Source organism: Condylostylus longicornis, unplaced genomic scaffold (assembly GCF_029603195.1).
Source record: "Condylostylus longicornis isolate FDR11 unplaced genomic scaffold, ASM2960319v2 ptg000135l, whole genome shotgun sequence".
Taxonomy (NCBI): domain Eukaryota; kingdom Metazoa; phylum Arthropoda; class Insecta; order Diptera; family Dolichopodidae; genus Condylostylus; species Condylostylus longicornis.
In genome coordinates, this window is record NW_026578103.1 from 18,349,038 (window position 1) to 18,371,661 (window position 22,624).

Consider the following 22,624-nt stretch of genomic DNA (forward strand, 5'->3'; position numbering starts at 1 on the left):
TATGTGTGCTATGGTTATTTTATGGATGTGAAATATTTTTTGTTTCGTTTAGTTTAGTTTAACGACTCTTTTAAGTATAGTTACAAACTCCATACCGAAGTGAATATACCCTCCATGAAGGTGTAGGCTATAATAAGTTTAAAGAGTTTTTTACATTTTGATGAATTTAAGCAAAAATTTTTACTTTCATATGAAAGAGCTGTTGTATGGAGCATTAATTGCTCCATACAACATTGCTATTATAAATTACATCAATTTAATCTGTTGGGAATAATGTCTTATGTCAATACATAGTTGATCGGTCTTACGCATTTTGAAATTCCGCAGGCTTTTCGTGAAGAAAGCAATTTAAACTTCTTTTCAGGTTGTTTTTGAAGCTCTTATTAAAAAAATTTTTTATTACATAAAAATTTTATTTAGATTCTTATAAAATAATCCATTTTAACCTAATAAACATTCTTATACTCGTACATATATAACATATATATACATATTTACATACATACAATATTGTTTTAAACAAAATATTTTTTTTATGTACAATAAATTAAAAATTATTTTATGAGGATAAAAAATAGTCTATAAATTTAATGATTTTTTTACATAATTTTACATATTAATAGGTCACACGTATTAAAAAAGTATAAAATAAAATAAAATGGCTACAAGATGAGAATTCATATTTTAATAATCTCATATAATAACATTAATTTGCAAAATTATGGCCAAAATGTAATGGACCCGGAGGGGCTAATGTTTTTCTTGTTTTAGCATCAATAACAGCTTGACTTGCTTGTGGAGCAGTTATATAACCCAAAGAACCAGAACCTAAATGTGCAGCACCATTTCTCAATTGTATATAACCTAATGATCCGGAACCTAATGCAATTGGACCATGATTTCTTGTAACTGGATGTAATATTTGTCCTGCTAAACTAGGATTTTGTGCAACAAATTTCGATACTATACTATCGAAAAATAATGATGGTGAACTTAATAAATTTCCAGGATGTTCAAGATCATTAAGTATTCGTTCCATAACTTCATATTGTTTTAATATTCGTCCATCATCAGAAAAATATATGTTATCATCGGGTGACAAAAAATTATGTAATACAGCTGGTGGAATATCGAAATGAATTGATTGTGGTAAATGACCAGTATGAAATTGATTTGATGATTGTAAACTTGGACCACTTGGTGATGATGGATGAAATGAAAGTGGTGATAATGAAGGAATTTGTGGTGATGGTCCAGCAATCGGTATTGATGGTTGTAATGTTGAAAATGTTGGGAAAATCGGTTTAAATTCAGTTAAATGAGAAGATAATGGTGATGCTGGTTTATTATAATAATAACCAAAGCCTGGTCCATTATGTAATTTCGGAGAATCCTGAATTAATACTCCAATAGTAATTTTCGTGTATAGTAACGTAAGTAGAGTGAATATTATTCCCCGCATTTTCTGAAAAACAAAAAAAAATCTTAAATTTAATAAATAAAATGAATTTTAATCGTACGAATTTGTTATTCTATGTGCGTATAAATATGCCATAGCTGACTATGGGACAGACTATGACTTTAAGTTGTCATATTACCATATTAATTTATGCAAAATTTCAGCACTGTGTTTGTGTGAAATTTCTATGCCACAGCTTTTATAGTTTCTAAGATATAGCCAAATAACTTTTGAAGTTGTATGGCAGCTACCAGACGGAGCAATTTCAACAACTCCCATCATATACATTGACCATACTAATATATAGTCCGAAGGCGGCTTAACATAACTCAAACTTCCCTTATCATATTCACATTCTCCACTATTGTCTTTTTGGCTATTTAATTGTTCTCGAAACAATTTCAATTAAATTATAACTGAATACAAAATTCAACTGATACAAACTTTTCTTAGGTTGAATTTGAAATTTTAAATCCGAGCTACATAATCTTAATATTATTTTTAACATTACAAATTTTCGCATTAGACTCCACCTTGAAATCCATTGAAATTAATTAAATTTTCTCAAATAAAGTTATTCTATTTTAATATTCAATTATAATTGGTCCCATTTCATTCAAATAAATCTATTAACACCATTTTTCAATTTAATAAAATTATATTATAAAAGTTTATATTTAGGTACAATACAAATTTCATGCTAGAAAAATAATGTAATTACTTTATTATAATAGAACACATACAGAGCTACATTATGGGTACTGCTACGATAATTTTTAAATGCTGAAGAATACAAAAATGAACCCCAAACAACTTAAGGGTAAATCAAATTAGTTTGTTTGCATTGCATTTTAATAAGCCATGGAATGCATTCCAAGAAGCTATGATTTAAAAAATTTCAATAAAATATGTAGTTGTACTTGACCCTACATTTCTTGTAATACATAATCTACCCTTAGAAAATTTACGTAATTTTGAGGAAAAGACGTCAGTGCTTTATAAATAGCAAAAGTCCCATAACTAAGGCACATCATGTGTTCGGGATAACATAGATAACATGATTTGTTTCCATGAAATTTCTCTAAAATGCACAAATAAAAATCCGATCGTATTATATACGGGACTGTAAACGTATAACATTTTTAATATCTTCTTAATTTCTTCAAGATCAAAAACTAATTTTAAAATTATAATACCAAAAATATTTATTAAATAAAATTGTAAATACGAGTATGCAGACACATATGAATTCAAAAAATGAAATGAAAAAAAAAATCAAAATTGAAAATTTAAAAAATGTGCTCCTATCAGTGATCACCATCTTTGTAGCACATGTAAATGAGTTAATTTTATCGCATGCAAAATGAATCATGCAATTTATTTAAAGAAAAACACTGTACTTTGTATGGTTTAACAGCAGTTTATAAAATCCTAACAAAATTTTTGTTATTCAAATGCTTTTTTTTTTGTATTTATTATTTTCAATTGAACTTTGAATATTTTTAAAAATATTTTATATACTTTAAATCAGGATAATAAAGAAAACTAAAACTGAGGAAAAAGAAACAGAAAAAAAAATCATGATAGGATCAATTCAATTCGTATATGGTTTAGGTTGCAATAAAAGAGAATTATCGAATATTTTGAGAATTATAACAGTTATTTAATTGGAAGTGTAATGATGCAATAAATGTTCCGTTTCTAATGCCATGTAATCTAAAAGTTGCAAAGGCTGTGGTAAAGATTTGCACCAGCTGGTGAAAACTTTAAAATTTTTACAAATTGATTTAATTATAGCCTGTCTCCGATTTGTTGTTAAATATTGTTGTTATTATACTATTCAAATAACCGTATAGAATCCCTTCCACTTTCTTATTATCTTCCAAAACTGTAAACTGTAAACGAAGTGAATAAACTCTAATAATGAATAAATACGCATAAACTAGACGTAAATTTAAATTTACATATTATTTTATATCGATTATTTTGAAAAAATTTATAATTATGTACTCTTAACGTAGACAAGAACATCTCTTAGAGCACATGCACAGTATATAAAAATTAAACATACCTATTATATGCTGATCCAGATAACATTCAACTATGTGTCTATAACTATATTGAAAACACTGCGTCTTTTATATATGATGAATATCTGTTTTAGGATCTAATTATATGTATTTTTTGCATAATTTGCATTTTTACGTGGTAAAATAATTCTAATTTTTCCCTTTTAGGTCACCTATACCATATGTCTCTCATATTATGATAAACAAAATGTAATATAGTAAAATAGACAGTGTATAAATAATTGCATGATTTTAAATATATTTTTGTGTTCATAGTCTCATTAAAAATTCAAAATTTGATTGTGACATGCATTTGATCTTAAAAAAAAAAAACTTAAATTTTATGCTTTACCATCTTAGCCACTGGTATTTTTTAGAAATTACTAAGAATTGAGTATTCCCTCTCAAGATGATTTTAAAATCGAAAATTCTATATGTTTATTAAATTTTTAATTTATGTATGAATATATTGTTAAAATGTTATTTAGAGATTTGGAATGAATTATGCTTAGAAGGTACTGAAATATTTAAATGACCCAAAGATATAGAATCAACCTGAGAGAACTTAAGGTTTTCTTACGTTAAGCGAATTTTATAAAGAAATATAATGGCTCGGTACAGCCTTAAGTAATGGTTTGAATACTTATGGGATGGTGGACAATCTAGTGAACATATCCTTATATAACAAAGTTTTTACTTCGATTCCTCGCACTAACCAAAAAAAAAAAGTTTCGTGTAAATAGCATGTTTGAGACTGGAATTATATTGATGAAGGAGCATTGTTATGAAATGCGAATGCAAATACCGTATGAGAGAACTTTCAAATTCCGCCCTTTATTCCCCTTTGTGCTCCATTATCTATTTATGGCTCCATAAATGGAGCCATATCACTCTGCATCGTCTGCGGAGTAAAATCGCGTTTTGTTATATGGAAATATTTTTTAGCAATATTATCATATATTCGGTTAGGTCAATATATTTAATAAATTATTGTTATATTGCATATACTGAAAATATTTTCGAGCACATTATTTACAGAATTCATTTTAAACAATATACTAAACTGCTCCCAATATCAGTTGCACGTTCCATTCCTATGATGTAGAATATCACGTACGCGGAAGCAATTATTTTGAATTAAGTTGAGCCGACATGACACGAACTATGTTTAATGTACTTGCGGTAACGCTATAATTTTCTAATTTTAATTACTTATACATATGAGTCCTTCTATTATAATTCAAAAACATTATTACGAGTAATGATAAAAAAATCTAGTTATTTAAAAAATTAGACTTAATTAAGTAGTTAAGAATTATGTAAGAATAAATTAAAATAACGTGAGCATTTTATTATAATTTTTTTCCCCAAAAAAATTACATCTAATATAGACTCAAAATAATCTTGAATTAAAAGTAATCATCATTGAAAATTTTGTATTAATGGTTATGCTTGCTGCCATCATTAATTTGGAATTTTTTTTTTCTTAATCTCGTTCAAAATGATTGCATTGAAAAAGAATAAAAGTTGTTGAACGTGGTTGCATTGATCTAAATTTTAATTTAAATGCAACAATTATATTTGAGCTTTTTAGCACTTTTCGAATGAAAATTTGAAAAAAAGTGTTTGTTAGTCTGACTCTGTACGTGTGTTCTTTTACAAAATTTCTAAGTCATTTAGGATAGAAATCTGGAGCTTTTTATATAAATTGACCTTTACTAGAAACGTATTTCCGCGGAAGAAAATTTTTACCTACATCTCCCTTCAAAGTCTATAGCCCCTAAAAGCACTAATAATTCCTTTTTTTGACTATTTGTTATAACAAAACCACAGACATTTTTTAAATTCTGCAAACGCAGACAAATAGCTTTGTTGACTTTTTAAAAATCAAAATGCCCACTTAAATTAACCATTATCCAAAATGTGTTTTTCTGAAATTTTTGGATGCCGCTAGACAACCTGTAGGAGTTTGAAATTTTAACAAATTTTAGATATTGAAAAATAGTTTATTTTTCTAAAAGAAAATTTTGTTCTAGCTCGATCTCCTATCAAGTTATCGCCTCTCGAAATTTGTAAAGTTTGAATTTTTTTCGCCTTATTATATCCGAAAGTACTACCTTTTCCGAGTTCTATAAATGCAGAACGCTACTTGTAAATGTCGTGCCATTAAAAAATATGATTATTTTTTTTGACTCATTTGCTTAACCGTCCAGTTCGACATTTATGTTAAGGCTTCCTACAATTTTTTTTTTTTGCTCATCCCAAATGTATGCAACATTTTTCTATATAAACAATCTGTTATTATGAATGAAACTATAATTTAAATAATAATAAAGAAATATTTTTTGAAGTGAAAAGTGCTTCTTTACAAACCCAAATGGTTTGACCCAACTTTATTTTTCTTACTTTTCAAATTTTATTTCAATACCGTAAAATATTTTGTTTATTAGCTTCAATTTAAATGAATTACGACAATTTAAAAATTCGGTTAATCATTTATCTAGTTTTAAAATCAGACATTTTAATTAATTTATTGAGAATGTCTTTTGAAAAATTTTTAATATTTAATCAATATTGTTAGTTACGCGTTTCAATACAGCGTGTTATGAAAAAAATTAATCGAACTTCACGCGTTATTCGGTATTATTGATGAATACAAGTATGAGGATTTTTTAAGGATGGTTTGAAATACAGTCAACCGTTAACCTTCCTCTTTTCGAAATTGTTTAATTTATTTATCAACATGTTACAAATCTGAATTGTATTCTTACAAAGCTAATAAAAGTGGTCTAATTATATTATTCGGTTAAGTAGCCGTTACTCCCTCTCCCCCTCCGCCCTATTGAATTTTACGATTGTTATTTGATTTCATAAAAATTTATCATGTTATTTCTACTACAAGTGCGGACTAATTGATTTTCGTACATTATGAACCAAAACAATTTCAATTAATCAACATTTATTTTTCAAATTGCAAAATTTATATTAAACGAATAATTAAAATTCCAGTTTAAATATCGTATTATTTAGATTACTTTGGCATCTAGTATACAACAATATTGTGATACTACAGAATTCAAGTAATCGCCTAAAGTTATGTCAATTATAGGTTAGAATAATCTCGTTCTTATTTTTAAGCTTATTACAATTATTACTTATAAGCTAAATTTTGTACAGCAATCAAGCAATAATTTAGGAGTGATATTACTAGACGTTACAGTAATTCTTACTCTTAAACTGAGTTCTGGAATTAAAACGTCATATACGTAATCAAGGTATTGAAACATGAGCAAACTTTATTTTTTATTAAGCAGAATAGCACGACATAATTTTTTGTGGTACTGTGAATATCTCTGAAAATGGAATTTGAATTCACATGTAAATCCACTACAGCCAATAATTAATGTCAACACTTACAATTTTACTATTAAGCTTAATTTTTTGCAAAGATGGTTTTCATTAAAAATATTTAATATTTTTCATTTATTTACACATTTAATTGCGCTACAGTTATATTTTACGAATTCGTTATAGCATTATGTGATAATTTAAAATACAAAAAAAAAATTATAACTTATGACATCATATTGTGCTTATGCCTTCACCATAAACTTTTATTAGTTTAAAAATTTTAACAATATTATTTTTAAAAACCATTCATTCATCATTTTGGTAGCTTTTTATTAGATCATAAAACATGGTTTCATACGAGTAAATGGAAAAAAAAAAGTTATTACTCGTACAATGTTTTCAACTTAAGATTTTATTGGTAATGTAATTTTATTATTTAGCAATTTTTTTTAACCTCCACGCGTGTTATACAATATATGAAAGCTATAATCAGTTTGTATTTATGTAAATTTGCATAGATAAAGTTGGTAAATATTCGTATAATAGTATTTTACAAGGTGATCCTTTAAAATAATAAATTTTTTAAAAATTGATTTAATTGTTAATAAACTGTGTACGTTATATTAAAACTAAGAAATGGAGTGTAAAGTAGTATCTTCACATTATACGTTGCAGCCGGTGTGCTTCCCACATTATAATGAAATTATGCAGCATTATACTATACAATTCTTTCATACTATACAAGTATTCAAAGGGTGAAATCTACGAAAATTGGGAAGTTGGGAAAGGAGAGGCTGAAATTATCTGGGTTATACAGTGTCTAACTAATAAGAAGTCAAGTAGTAACATTAGAGGTAGAGAAATACATATTAAGCTTTTCCCCTTTTCTAATTTTGAAATCAGCTTGAGTAATTTTACTGGTATATGGTATGGAAATTTCATTTGGTGATGCATAAAATATACACACTCTATAATATACTTTTAACTACGTCCTACTATTATATCTTCTGAAATCATAGTTAAAATTTGACAAAGATTTTAATAATTAACTTCACTTTTTTTCTAAGGCGCCTATTCCTGAAGTATGTAGAATTATTACAATTAATTCAATATGACAAGAACAAATATAAAGATAACCGTGAATATTGTCAATTTCGTAGGATGAGAAATTCAAAATTCATTCTTAATCTTTTTGGGTACTAGATATGAAAATGTTTCAGAGTCTATGCAGATTAACCTTTTTTAGCAGCACAGTACTATTAAACCGTATGCTTGTGCTAAGGTATTCAAATGAACACTACTGTTAAACTAAAAAATATTCAAGATGTCAAAGGGGTTAACCTTATATTGTCGAGAACAAAAGTAGTTATACTATGGTACGAAACCTATTTATGTTAAGACTTTATATGTAAGGTTATAAATTATATTTAAAAAAATTATAACACAATTTTTCTATATACGCACACACCTACATTTTTAATAGAAAAAAAATTTCTATTCAAATAATTGCGCTGAAACCTAAAGCTTGAGGCGTTTTTCATTTTATTGACGTGTATTACATATGTTTTATACGCACATTTACGTACACACAATTTATGATTTTCTTGTATATAAATTAATATTTTCGCGTTTTTTATTCGCGATATTTTTTTTTAATTTGTTTGGTTTATTTTATTTTTTAAAATATGAAAATTTCTGATATTTTAAACTTTCAATATAGAATTATGAATTAGATCAAAAGAGATATATGTATGTCTGTTTGGGTTTATATTTTTAAATAATGTTATATTCGTAAGTGTTATTTGTTTGCTTTGAAAACAACTCGTGTACTAAAAATTGTTGTGTACCAAATATAATATGCAAATTATTAATAAAAATACAAAAAAAATATTAGCATAATGAATATGAAATAATGGGAAAAAAATATGGAATTAAAATTTATACAATAATATAAATTTGAATTTTTTGTATCCTATGAATTCAAAAATATTGTAATTGTACAATTATAGTATGAATTTGTATCTATACATTGTTTGGAAACAGTTCGATATAGGTACAAGAGTCCATTTAAAAAATTTATCTAGTTATTTTAAATGTTGTCTTATTAAATATTTTTAACTAAATGCACAATAATCAAAAACATAAAAAATAGCATAAATAGCTAATTTTAATGAGATTTGAATTATACCTATGCATTTTTTTACAATATCATAAAAATATTTAAATTATTCAAAATCTTTAAATAGTGCATAATTTATCATGTTGGTTAAGTCACGAATTCTGTTTAGTTTTTTTTTTCTAATTTTAATTGCTTAAACATTAAAATGAAAATAATTATCTTAAATAAGGGAAAGTAGTTGATAATATTAATAAAAAGAAAAAAGAACAATAAATATAAGTAATACAAGAAGTACATAACATAAGAAAAATGCAATAAATGTGGTAAATAATTCACAGCCCTAGTTGTAGTTTTCTATATTTTGTACTTTTCATTATAGCTCGTTGTAACTTAATTTACGCTATACAAGGAAGCTGATTTAGAAAAAAAAATTTCATATATACTGTCAACATTTTCTAGTTGTGCAACATTTCTTTCAAAGGTTATAGAAAATTAAGTCAGACAATTTTAACTTTATTTATATTTTTATATCACAATTGGATTTACAATAATTATGCTTGAAAATGAATGTTGTAAGTTATCTTACTAATTAATATGATCATTTTTTTGTCCTCAAAAACCTCTGAGAGCTCCTCCGGGTCTGTCTATATTAAATTTCATGTCTAGTTTAAAAGTTACATACAAGTTCATATCTATATTAAATTTAAGCAGTCGCAGAGCATACATGTAATATGTTCTTTGCCACCTCATTGTCCTTACAACAGATGATATCCTGTTTCTTAAGCAACTTATCCGAGAGACTGTGCTCTGTCAAAAATCAAGCGCACGTTTAAAAAAAAAATTTGCTCAACAGTAATTGCTCAACAGTAATTGGAACTCAACAGATGTTTTGTTTTTCTATGTAATCGGAGAATTTTTGTCTAATCTTGTTGAATATTTGGAAAACAATGATAAATATTATTTTGGCATATCAATAGAAAAGTGCAAAGATGTACTAAGTATAGCAAATTTAAAATTTTACAGTGGAATGTTTTGAAAGTTTGCCAATTTGCAAAAAATGGCATAATAATGTTAAAATTGCTTATACCAATATTGATGCACTTAGCATATTTGTGTTTCATTACCATATCAGATTTTGTAATATAAACATTCTAAGAAGTTAGCCCTTTTTTACTACTTCGACTTAGCACCTAACCAATTTCAACCACACCGATCCCGCAAAATAATGCACGTACGACACTGAAATCAATACCACATAAAAGGCCATTCGGAATTGATATTGGTGTAAAAAAACGTACATATTTTAAAAAATTTGGAATTTAGCTTATCTTTTGCACTTCACAATTGTTATAAAATGTATTAGAAATGTTATAAAATACATCACACTTATCTTTTATATTTTAAAGTTCATAAAAATTTAAAAACAACATTATCGTAATTAAATTTGAAATTAAAAATCTACTAGTTATATATTTTATTTATTTAAAGTAAGGTGAGTCGGAGTATAAAAAGATATTAAAAAGGTCAAAGTCACAGAAAAGCACATAATTGCGTAGGAGCAGCTAATATTTTCAATATTATGTATAGCATGGTTCTTACTCAAGATATTTAATACAAAACTTCTTAAAATATGCGACTTTTTTAATTTTTATCCATTTAAATTTTTGAATATATTATTGAGTTTTAGAGCAGAGTTAAACAGAATATTAAACAGAGATTTTTGTCATATCGTTGGATTTGGTTTGTATTATTATATAACATTAATTTCAGCTATATACATACAAAACTTATTTGCAAATTAATTTGAGTGTTCTGAGTGTGGGTTGTAGAAGAACGCTGCTTTTAATGTAAACCTTGTATTATTTTAATTCGAGGTAATAGCTAATAGAGAGAAACGTCCGTATTATGCTTCTCTCATTAACGATTGCCAAGAATTTCGGATAAATATGCTTGAATTGTAAAATATTGCAATGCGCGTTTTCATCTGCATGTGGGCGTTCTAATCTGTTACTTATCTGAGTCCAATCATTTGAATACTCACTCAGCTATCAGTTACAAAAGTTAGTTTAAAAATAATTCAAATTTCTTAAATTTTGTACAGTTAATCATTTAGTCACTAGGCTACTGTTATGAGAGTGTTCCAGTATGTAACCCTCTGTTTTAAATTTTAACTTAATATTTCATTTAAAAAATTATAAATTTGTTTTGATCTATTATTTCAATACAATATAATTTACACTTATTTGTTCCTTAGCTCTTAATCTCAAATTTATGCGCTACACGAATTTTCTAAACCGTGAATTTATTCAATTAAGTTTTACTATAAAGCATTTACTTTGTCATTTTATGTATACGTAACTGCATGACAAAGCCTAATGCCATGATTTATTTCAAAATAATTAAATAAAAAATGATCCCACATAATTTTAATATCTTCAATCTTTTGAATTCATAAATAATTATTTATAATAATATTTTTTTTTTTATTAAATTTAATAAATAAATTATTGATTTTAAAAACTTGTCAAACGATCAATCAACATCATTATCATCAAAAGCGATCAACAGATTAGGCTATTATTTTTTTCTTGCCAGTTTGTTTTTTAATGCACCGCGATTAAAATGATGTTGAACTATAAAAAATTTAAAAGCTCATAAATTAAATTGTTATATAAAATGAACGTATAAGATATGAATTATGTATGTATATTGAAAAACGTATAACCTATACCTTTTGATGACTGCTCATGACATGAGCTATAAACTAAGGGAGTATTTTGAGTATAAGCTCTATATCATGCTCAAACATGGCATATAAGAGAGAAAATCAAATATAATATTTTTAAAATTATTTTAATTTATTTGTTTTTCTAGATTTTCTCAATAAAAAATTATTATGCAATATTTTATAACGGTTTATCATTGATATTATATATCACTTAATAAATTTATATAGTTATACATATTTTATAAAAATATATGCATAACGGGTGATTTTCTTTTATAATAGAAAATTCTAGGATTGTTTACAATTTTAACAATCAATTTAGTTTGGTTTGCCATTTCACCTACCACATATATATTAATATCGGAATAACGCTTAGAAAGTACTAATACTTAATAAACATTATAAGAATGCGGTCGTAAGCATCTTATTTTGAAAAATGTTGGATATGTCAATCGATCAGTGCGATCATTCAATATGGTGCCCTCAAGTTACTATATTTATGGGAAATCTCTTATTTATATTCATTATTAGGCATCAATTATTGAAGCTTGGAAGAACAACATTGAAATTGTACAAGGAATATTCCTGCCAAAATGGGTCAGTAAATGGAAAAGTAAATCAAAATTACACTCTCCGAAAAAAAGTAGTAGTGCTAACTCAAAACGTAGTGTTTGCCAACATTTTTACAAGATTATTTTCAAAATGTAAAAGGCCAACAAATTGATTCATCAATTCAAATAAAAATTTCATGTGAACTTACATATTTTCTGTTTTCTTTTCAATTTAAATAACAATCGCTTAAAAAATCACCCTCTACATATGCTGCTATGTAAGCATAATGAATGTCCAGTTTGTGTTTCACCATTTTTTATACCCTGCACTTCGTGAAGGGTATATATTAACTTTGGTATGGAGTTTGTAACTACTTGAAGGAGTCATCTGCGGTATGGACATATATATATATTCTTGCTCAGCGTAAAATTCTGAGTCGATTTAGACATGTCCGTCTGTCCGTCCGTCCGTCCGTCCGTCCGTCCGATCGCACGATAACTCAAAAACGCATAATGCAATCGACACCAAACTTTCACAAGTTTTTTCTTTTGTACCAAGGACGAGCCCTATTGTTATTGGACTAATTCGGACAACGGGTTCGGGTAGCTGCCATACAACTCAAAGAGTTTATTTTAAATATTTAAAAAACTAATAAAGGTATAAATATAAAATTTTGTATACATGTGTCCAATTATATTCTACACATGCTCTAAAAATTATAATGGGGTAGCTGCACCGGTTCGGGTGGCTGCCATACAACTCCAACAGCAAATTTTTTATATTCGGCAAAATAATAAAGTCAGATCCATGAAACTTGGCAGTCATGTGTCCAATTATAGGTCAAATATATTTCTGAAGTTTTAGAGGAATCGCTTGACAGGTTCGGGTACCTGACATACAACTCCAGAAGCAAATTTTAAATATTTAGAAAAATAATAAAGTCAGATTCATGAAACTTGGCAATCATGTGTCCAATTATGGCTCAAATATATTTCTGAAGTTTTGGTGGAATTGCTAGACAGGTTCGAGTAGCTCCCATACAAGTCTAAAAGCTTATTTTAAATATTTGGAAAAATAATAAAGTCAAATTCATGAGACTTGGCAGTCGTGTGTCCAATTATAGGTCAGACATATTTCTAAAGTTTTGGTGCGATTGCTTGACAGGTTCGAGTAGCTCCCATGCAAGTCTAAAAGCTTAATCTTAATATTTGGAAAAATAATAAAGTCAGATTCATGAAACTTGGCAGTTGTGTGTCCGATTATAGATCAAATATATTTGTGAAGTTTTGATGGAATTGCTTGACAGGTTCGGGTACTTGCCATACAACTCCAAAAGCTTATTTTACATATTTGGAAAAATAATAAAGTCAGATTCATGAAACTTGGCAGTTGTATGTCGAGTTATAGGTCACATATATTTCTGAAGTTTTGGTGGAATTGCTTAACAGATTCGAGTAGATCCCATACAAGTTTAAAAGCTTATTCTTAATATTTGAAAAAATAATAAAGTCAGATTCATGAAACTTGGCAGTTGTGTGTCCGATTATAGATCTGATATATTTGTGAAGTTTTGGTGGAATTGCTTGGCAGGTTCAGGTACTTACCATACAACTCCAAAAGCTAATTTTAAATATTTGGAAAAATTATAAGGTCAGATTCATGAAACTTGGCAGTCGGATGTCCAATTATGGGTCAGACATGTCCGTGAAGTTTCTATAGAATGATTTTAGAGGTTCAAGTAATTGCTACACAATAACGAAAGGTGCAGGGTATAATTCAATCGGTTTATACCGACTGAAACGTTTTTACTTGTTTCTATTTTCTTTTCTATCAGAATAAATTTTCTATATGTATATAAAAGAGAAAAACGATATTGAAGAAAAAAATAAATAATTTAATCAAGTGTCCACAATATTTATAAATTCGCCTTTGAATGATCTTAAGATTATATTGCATGTCCATAGCATTAAGTTGAATTGAATTGAATTGCAAATAAAGCCGAAAACATAAAATAAATAAAAATACCTTTAATACCTGTAATACCTGTATATTATAAAAATAATTCTACTGTAAATAATACTAGATAAGTCAATAAATCTTTTTACCCATTTTTATTTTGTATAATTTTTAAAGAAAAGAACAATAATTATTTGATTTAAAATTCAATTTAGGTCGATTTTAAACGTTTCACTATGAATTATGATCCGATTAAATTCAAATATTATCATAAAATTATCTTTTATGTTATAGAATTCTCGATATTTTTTTTTTCAATATTATTGCGTTATTAGTAAACATTTTACTTTGGTTAGATCACATTTAATGTAAATAGAACAAAAAATTTATGCGTTTTAAAAAGAATTTGAATTTAAATAATATTTTACGTTATCAGGGGCGAGTGGTCATTATTTTAAAAGTGTCCATTCAAAATTGTTAAATTTATGACTTCCTAAGTGGTCAAACTGTAGGAGCAGGGTGAGGAGTGGGGAATAATAGGACGAAAAGAGAGAGAAAAGTGTTCATTCTCAGACTAAGATGGAAGCTAATTTCGATTTTTTAACAACGAAGCAAAGGGAGAGAGGAGCATTGCTATTTTTCAACTAGTAATGAAAAAGAGAAAAATTTTCTTACTCGTAGTTTAATAAAATGGAAATAGAGAAATCTTTTATTTTATTAAAATTAGAGAAAAGGAAGAGACAAGGTATAATTTCCTGATTAAGAGGAAAATATAGGAAGTGTGAAAATTTGCATCCGAAATTTTTCGTCCCATATGGAACTTAGTCAACAAATTCACTCTTTTAATTTTACTCCAAAATTTAGTGATAAATATATTCGTACACGCCACTGATTTGAATAGTTTATTATATTATAGCATTTATCGTTTTTTTACAGTGACTTTGGAATAAAATATTTATGTAAAGGCATTGTGATAAATTTCTAATTGACAGAATAATGTTCATACACTGAGTCTGTTTTGAGAATTTCTGGTTAGTAAATAAAATGCTATCATTTTTGATTTTTATTCAAAATATCGAAAAATAAAGTACAATAACAAGCTATTCTTAAACTAAGGTTTCCAATATTATTTACAATCTTATAGCACATAATCATTAACATAATTCTCTATTCATACGCAAATTTCCAAATATATCTATACATAATTAGAAATTTTGATAATATGGAATTTTTCTTTAAAAATTCCCATTCGTAAAAATTTCAAAGGAATTCTACTGCCTATCAAGAAAATATGCTCTAAATTTAAAAAGAAATAGGTACGTGCCAACATTTCTCCATAAATTAACTAAAATTTCATATATATTATTTACCTTATATGTACTAGATTATGTTTATTTATATATGGCTTTTATGTGAAGTTTATGAAGAACAAATTATATTATTTCTTTCATAAAATTTTACATAAAAAAGTTGCACGATTGATTTGTACGTTAAAGATCGATGAAGTCTTAATTCTAAATAAGTTAAGTAATCACGTTTTATAAAAATCTGTTAATTTAATTTTATATAAGATTTCGTAATTTAAGTGACCTACCCTACATTTTACCTTACAATACTTATTATTTTATAATATCAAAGAAAACCTGATTAACGTAAAAAATTTCTTCATATTATTTTCTATAAAATGTTAACTAAAATCTGTGTACGTACGCAATTTGTTTTTCATATCATATATGTATCTAAATGTGAATAAGTATAATAATTATTAATAACACCTCACTATATTAATTATATAGAGTGTGCTATGAGAAAATTTTTTGTTGTGTAATCGCTTACTTGCAATTATAGTCGCTATGGCGCTTTAAATTAAACGACATTATGAATTGTGATTTAATATTGTTATTTTTTTACTATTAATTTTTTAATGATTTAAGTTTAGGTGATTAGTTACAAATAAAATTAACCACTGTTAATTATTGAACCTGTTAAAAGCAAACATATTTAAATTTTTTTTCTAACATTTAAAATATTATTTAACTGAATTAAATTGAATTACTTTGATATTTTAATGATTGCATTAATCAGAATTTAATATAACAAATTATAAGAGTGTTTATTTTGTAGCCTGAGGTTGGTCTTGTCAGGCTTGAAAATATTTTTTTCTTTCTGATACTTAAGTGATATTAAAGGCTTACTTATATTTTTGCAATGCAATTTAATTGTGATGAAAACTGTGTATAATTACACGAAAATTGCAGCGAACTTTAATATCTTATATGATTTGTCATAATGTTTAATAGAATTGGGTTTATTAGGTTATTTAATTTTGTTTTATAATTAATTAAAAATAAAATAATTGTTTTGTTTTATGAATGGTGTGCGTATATGGTATATGAGTTGTTTTAGTACTGAATAATTTTTCTTTTCATTTTCTCTTTCACTAAATTTATAATTTTCGCCTTTATTTCTTCATCTATTAATATTTCTTTTATAAATTGAAAGAATCCAGGCATTTATTTGAACATAAGTTTAGTTTTTCAAAAAAAATTATGAGGATAAATGTAATGATGTTAAATTTAAACCTTAAGCGTTCCGGTTAAGGTTTGATTTATTTTTAGTTGTTTACCAAGTGTTTATTTGGTGTCAATGATTTTTACTGAAGGAACTAACTTCTGGATCCTGGTATACTTTAACTTATTAAGATTTAAATTTTTTCTTTCCAATTTTGTATTTTAGATATCACTATATATTGCGATTAATTTATTGCACTGGTTTAAAAATTAATAAAGTGTGGTCAATAGTAAGGACTTTTTCCTTCAACAGATAAAAATACTGTTTGTAAAAACAATCAATTCCATTATTAAAATTATTATTTTTATTCATATAGCAAAATATTTCAAAGATTGCACGCATTTAAGAAGAACGATTTATGCAATAAAAATAATTAAAAATAAAAAAGTGTTAAGACAATGCTCGAATTCAAGGGTCAATTATATCGGTTAAGAAAAATAACTATATATTTTTATTTGTAGAAAATTCGAAAAGCGTACAGTTTCGAAAATATATGGTGTCGAATATTAGAATTTTACAAATTTTCGTGAGACGAAAATCTGCTAAGATTTTAAATCTAAAATAAGAAAAAAAACAACCTTCGGTCTAGAAGAAAAAATGGTATCAAAAATTTAGCAAAACAGAATTTAGGTAACTGTTTTTTAAAGTTCAAATGTGGTATAAGAGGAAGTCACTACTTTTCTACGTTTTCAGAATCAAAAAAATGATTGTGGTTTTGTTATAACAAGTTGGTTTAGGGTTTTGTCGGGCTATAACTTTTAGAAGGAGGGATAAGTAAAAATTTTCTTCTACGAAAGTAAGTTTCTATTTAGAGATCTATGTACAATCGAAATTTGTGCTTTCTATCTTTCAAAATTTTTTTGGAAAAGTGCTTAAAATTGATAAATAATTCGGCAAGCTACAATTATCGAGCAATAATTTATACAAAAATGTCTTGCATTGCATACTTTACGGCTGCACTGAATTATAAAATTCAGAAAATTGTATTCCAAAACTTACTTTAAACTGAGGTTGGATAAAGAAAAACCTCATAAAATCCCAAAATATAATTTAAATTTGTCAGGCTCTGGACTATTAATTACGGTAGCAAACTACATTGCTAACAATTTTACTGTTCACAATATAGTTTACTATACAAAAATATTAATTAAATCTGTAATATATAAAAAATTTAATAAAATTTGCTTTTTCTAAAATATCATTTTCATAAATTTCATTACAGTTTTATTAAAAATTCAAAAAAATAAGACAAAACAACAACAACAACAAAAATAAATCAAATTATGTATACGATTTTGTTTTACATATTGATTTTTATCAATTTTCTTAATTTGCATAAAAGAAAAATATTTCGAAAAAAAAAACTGTAATAATTACACTTTTCTTAAGCGATTAATGATTGCAAATGTATGCATTTTTTATTACCCATACCCATAATTCGTAACAACCGCACACCATCGTCTTATCAATTTTGCATTAATTTTCCTTTTTTTTTTTTCTATTTTTCTTTTTCTTTTCGGAATATTTACTGGTACAACTTTTCATTTTAACCCAAATATTAAACGATACAATTTATCTAAAATGCGTTAACGTTATAATATGATTTTATATTATTATAGTGTTGGTGGTGTGTTGCTGGTGATTCTAAAAGCGTAATTTAAAAAATAACAAAGAAAAAAAAAAGAAACCTGTTTACATTTTTTATTACGCAATATTGAAGTTTTACTTTATTTTGGTATATTAAATTTTACACAAATGTGTTGTTCTTATACGCGCTACAATTTATATATAAGATTTGAAATTTAGATGAACGCACTCTATTCAAATAAACAAAAAAAAGTAAGGCTTGGCCCTCAATACTTTTTTTAGATTTTTATATGATATTTTTTTAAACTCTTATTGCATTCAAAAAGATATTGTACTAGGACTTGTATACAAGGACTACAGCAATTTTAAGTGCTTTTGTTAAAGTAAAAAAATAATTGAAGCACTAGTACATATATCTAAGACTGATTTCATAAAAAAAATTTGAGTCAAGCAGTTGATAATTAGATTTGCAAGTTAGTTTTGATTCTATTTGCAAATTATTTGTAGCTACTGCCATTCAAATTGTCGATTCAATGGTGCATCAAATAATTGTGCATGGAAAAGCTCTAGTATCTCAAAAAATTGCCTTATTTCAGCCCACAATTTTCCAAAATTAAATTGCCCTGCATTATAAATCTTTGAAATGTTAAGTAATATTGATAATTTCGATTATTGTTTTGGTCACACTCTTCAAACGAAACTTAAAATTTCCAAAGAATTACTTTCATGCTAACAAAATTGAATAACTAATTCGATTGCGGGACACAAATTATTTCAATTGCAAAATAACTAAAAAATATCAAGAAATTTCTTAACCTCAGAGTTCTTTTAATTGCTTATACACCCTATTGAAATTTATTTCTGAATTTTGAACACATTTATTTAAATTTTATGTTCGCCAAAACATTTATTGCGTTTATTAATGGCTTAAAACAAGATTAGAAACATAAATAAAAAGAAAATTAATTTTCAAAAAAAAAAAAATTAAAAAACAAAAAAAAAATCTGCGTACTATCGCACCATAAGATTTTTTTTATTTTTTATTTTCGGTGATTTTCAAATTTATTAATAAATTATATCATATGATATTGGAAAAATTTATGCAATATTCTCTAGTAGAGACCGACCAATCAGTTTGAAAAGTCATTTATTGCAAAAAAAAAAATGCATACATTTTTTGTTGTCGATTAAAAATGCGTGTGTGCGCAATTTTATCGTTTTTCAAAAATTTTATAATTAAAAATTTCAGTTTTTTTTTTTCTTATGATTCATAATTTTAAATAGACCACATATGCATATGTACATTAGGCTTTTAAAATATTATAAAAAAATTTTTATACTTTTCAATTAAAATAAAACTTTTGAAAATAAATTTAACCTCACCCAATATGTTTCCATTTTATACAGACTCATTATACAAAATCGAGATCAAACTCAAAAATTTACTACAATATACTCGTATTATTAGCCAAACTCCGTAGTTCTTTCAGATAATTTTTATGAAAAAAAAAAACCCTTTTAGTTAATTGAAAATTTCGTGGTTTGATTTAAAAATTATTCGGCACATTTTAAGAGCCACTTTCTTAAAAAATAATGTTTTCGTTAGTAAAAGCAATAGAAAATGTATATATTGGCGAGTGACTAGGTATTCTTTTGAAAGGATAGGCGGAAATGTTTAATAGCGATTTTTTATTTTGTTTGCATTTAATTAAAACTATGAAAGTCTTCAATAAATTGTCTACCTTTAGAATGCATGATTTTTGATTAATTTTAATCAAATTCTAAACAAAAATTAAGTTTCGTATAGGAAACGAATGATAAATTTCAATGTTTTGTGAAAGTGACGCAATAATTCGTTTCAATATCCAACATGAAATTGAGTCAGTTGATTTTTTTATCGTTTAACCTATAATACAGAAAGTGACGCCCGAACAACACTTTCAAATTATTAAAATTTAACAAGCATTAATCAAGAATGCAGTTGGTGAATATTTCATTAGACATTTTACAATACCATTTGGCCGCCGAGATAAAACCATCTGAGAGTTTTAAAAAACTTATTTGACAACAGTTGCAGTTTTAGAAAACAATATTGAACAAATAATTGACGATTAAATATATCTATACAAAAAATACTTTAAGTATAAAAACCGAAATCTTATTTTAGATCACAAAAACGATTTAAATAGAATCGAACCGCCCAACAAATGACAAAAGTAGTGTACTAATTATATCTAATGTACACAATATTTCAAATTAATATGCTCTTACTTAGATTTTCATCTATTCAGGGGTTTCAGTTTCTTAGTATTGTTTATTGGATTCAGCCCCGGATCTACCATACATGCAAAGTAATCATGTGCAATGAGCGGTGGAAGACAGGGCGCAATTATTATGCGCAATGTGTAATATTTGCATATTATTCTTTTATTTGAAGGCGGGAGAGCACTCTTTTTGGAAAACGCGTAAGGCACCGAACAGGTCAGAGCCGGACCTGATTGGATTGTATCCACACTGTGCTTTTGAATATAAAATTTATGAGTAAATCATTTTATTCAAAATTTTAAATTTTTATTTTATATTTCATTTTTTCAAGGTTCCTTTTATTACTGTAAGATTAAGTGCGTATTCGTTCTATATATGGAATAAAATATTCATTTTTTAAAATTCTTATTTTATGTTCTCATATAGTGTAATGGCAATGCTCAATTCTATTATCAAAAGTATCAAAAATATTTTAATACTTAAAGAATTTTTTTTTAATCAAAATCATTAAAATATTAAAAATTTTAAAATTTATCTAGAAAAATTAAGCGATTTAAATTCATCTGAACCAATTAAAAATTTTAATTTTTACTTTTTTTCAGACTTGAATATCAATATTTTTCTTTACATGTTTACATGTTTATATATAGAACATTTTATCAACATGAACAAGTTTAATTACATTAACCACTTAAATAAAGTGACCTTCATACAAAAATTATTTAAAATTGTAAAAAAATATTTAAATTAAGATTAAGAATTTATAAGTAATTTTATTAGTTCTATGGTTATAGACATGTTCTTCAGATTTTAAAAATCTCAAGATTTTAACTTAAATTGTAATTTTCAAAATATTAATAAGAAATTTTTAAAAATATTTTAGAAAGGGTTAAGAAGCTACCACAACAATAATTTATTATTTAATCGAAAACCTAGTTCTTCAGAATAAGTTTTTGATAATATTGAAAATGAAATTTGTGGAAGAATTTCAAGCAATTCTAAATGCAGGGACATAGTTCTTCTAAAAAAGTGTTTTGCTAGATTTAAATAATGAAAAATTTTCACATTGTATTTTTTAGTGAACAAAACTGCCACAGTTAATTGTAATAATTATATAAGTTATAGTAAGTAATTGGCAAAAATTTTATTAGAGCTATCAAAAAAGTATATTTTTTCTTTGTAAAGAGCATGTGTGTAGCTCTATATTAGTCGCCGGTTACAAATTCTTTATGAACAATTTTGAAATACTTAATTTTTTAATACAAATTTTATGTAAAAATTATTGCTATTTCTAGAACTCTTGAATTCCTTTAAAAGTCTCTCTTTTAAAAGTGTAGAATTAATAATTGTTTTTCTTTTTATAAAATTAACTTGTTATACATATTCTTGAAGAGCAGTGGAATCAAACAAAATATCGTTTTGACTCAATAGTACAAAATATTTTGTCACTTCAAATAGTTATCAATAATAATTTCACTTTTACCTACCAATGTGTGATATTTTTTATATCTATATCCTCTTTCCAAATGTAATTTAATGTAATCCTTGATATGAAATTAATTTAATTATTTTTTTGTATCCAAATAACGATTTTAATTAACAAAAATCCATTTAAGATATTGAAAATTTTTTTAAATTTAATTCGAGTATATTTTCTTTATTATTTTTCTTTTCTTACAATTTGCTTTTTTTTTGTCCGCGTACCGTCAATTCGTATCGAAATGTAAAAATAAACTAAAGTTAATTTCATTTCTGCATGCTAATTTTAATTTTCATAAGATAAAAGAAAAAACTGCAAAAACATAAAAAATAAAATAAATCAAGCCCTCAACATCCTCAAAATATGAAAAGTGTAATATCGTCGAAAGTACTGTCAAAAATGTAAACATTTTCTTATCTACATTCATTCAATAAATTATTATTAAGTACAAAATAATTGAGAATTAATTTCAGCAACATGTTGCTTA

The 22,624-nt window shown here is 26.0% G+C and overlaps 1 protein-coding gene across 1 annotated transcript; it reads right to left on the reverse strand.

Annotated features, from left to right (window-relative positions):
- Positions 1-578: 578 nt before the first annotated feature.
- Positions 579-22,352, reverse strand: LOC129615410 (uncharacterized). The gene is made up of 2 exons (XM_055530610.1): positions 22,145-22,352; positions 579-1,465 (listed from the first exon to the last, which is right to left on the reverse strand). Exon 2 carries the CDS (start codon positions 1,460-1,462, stop codon positions 707-709), a length of 756 nt encoding a protein of 251 aa, XP_055386585.1. The 5' UTR covers positions 1,463-1,465; positions 22,145-22,352; the 3' UTR covers positions 579-706.
- Between the last annotated feature and the right edge of the window lie 272 nt (positions 22,353-22,624).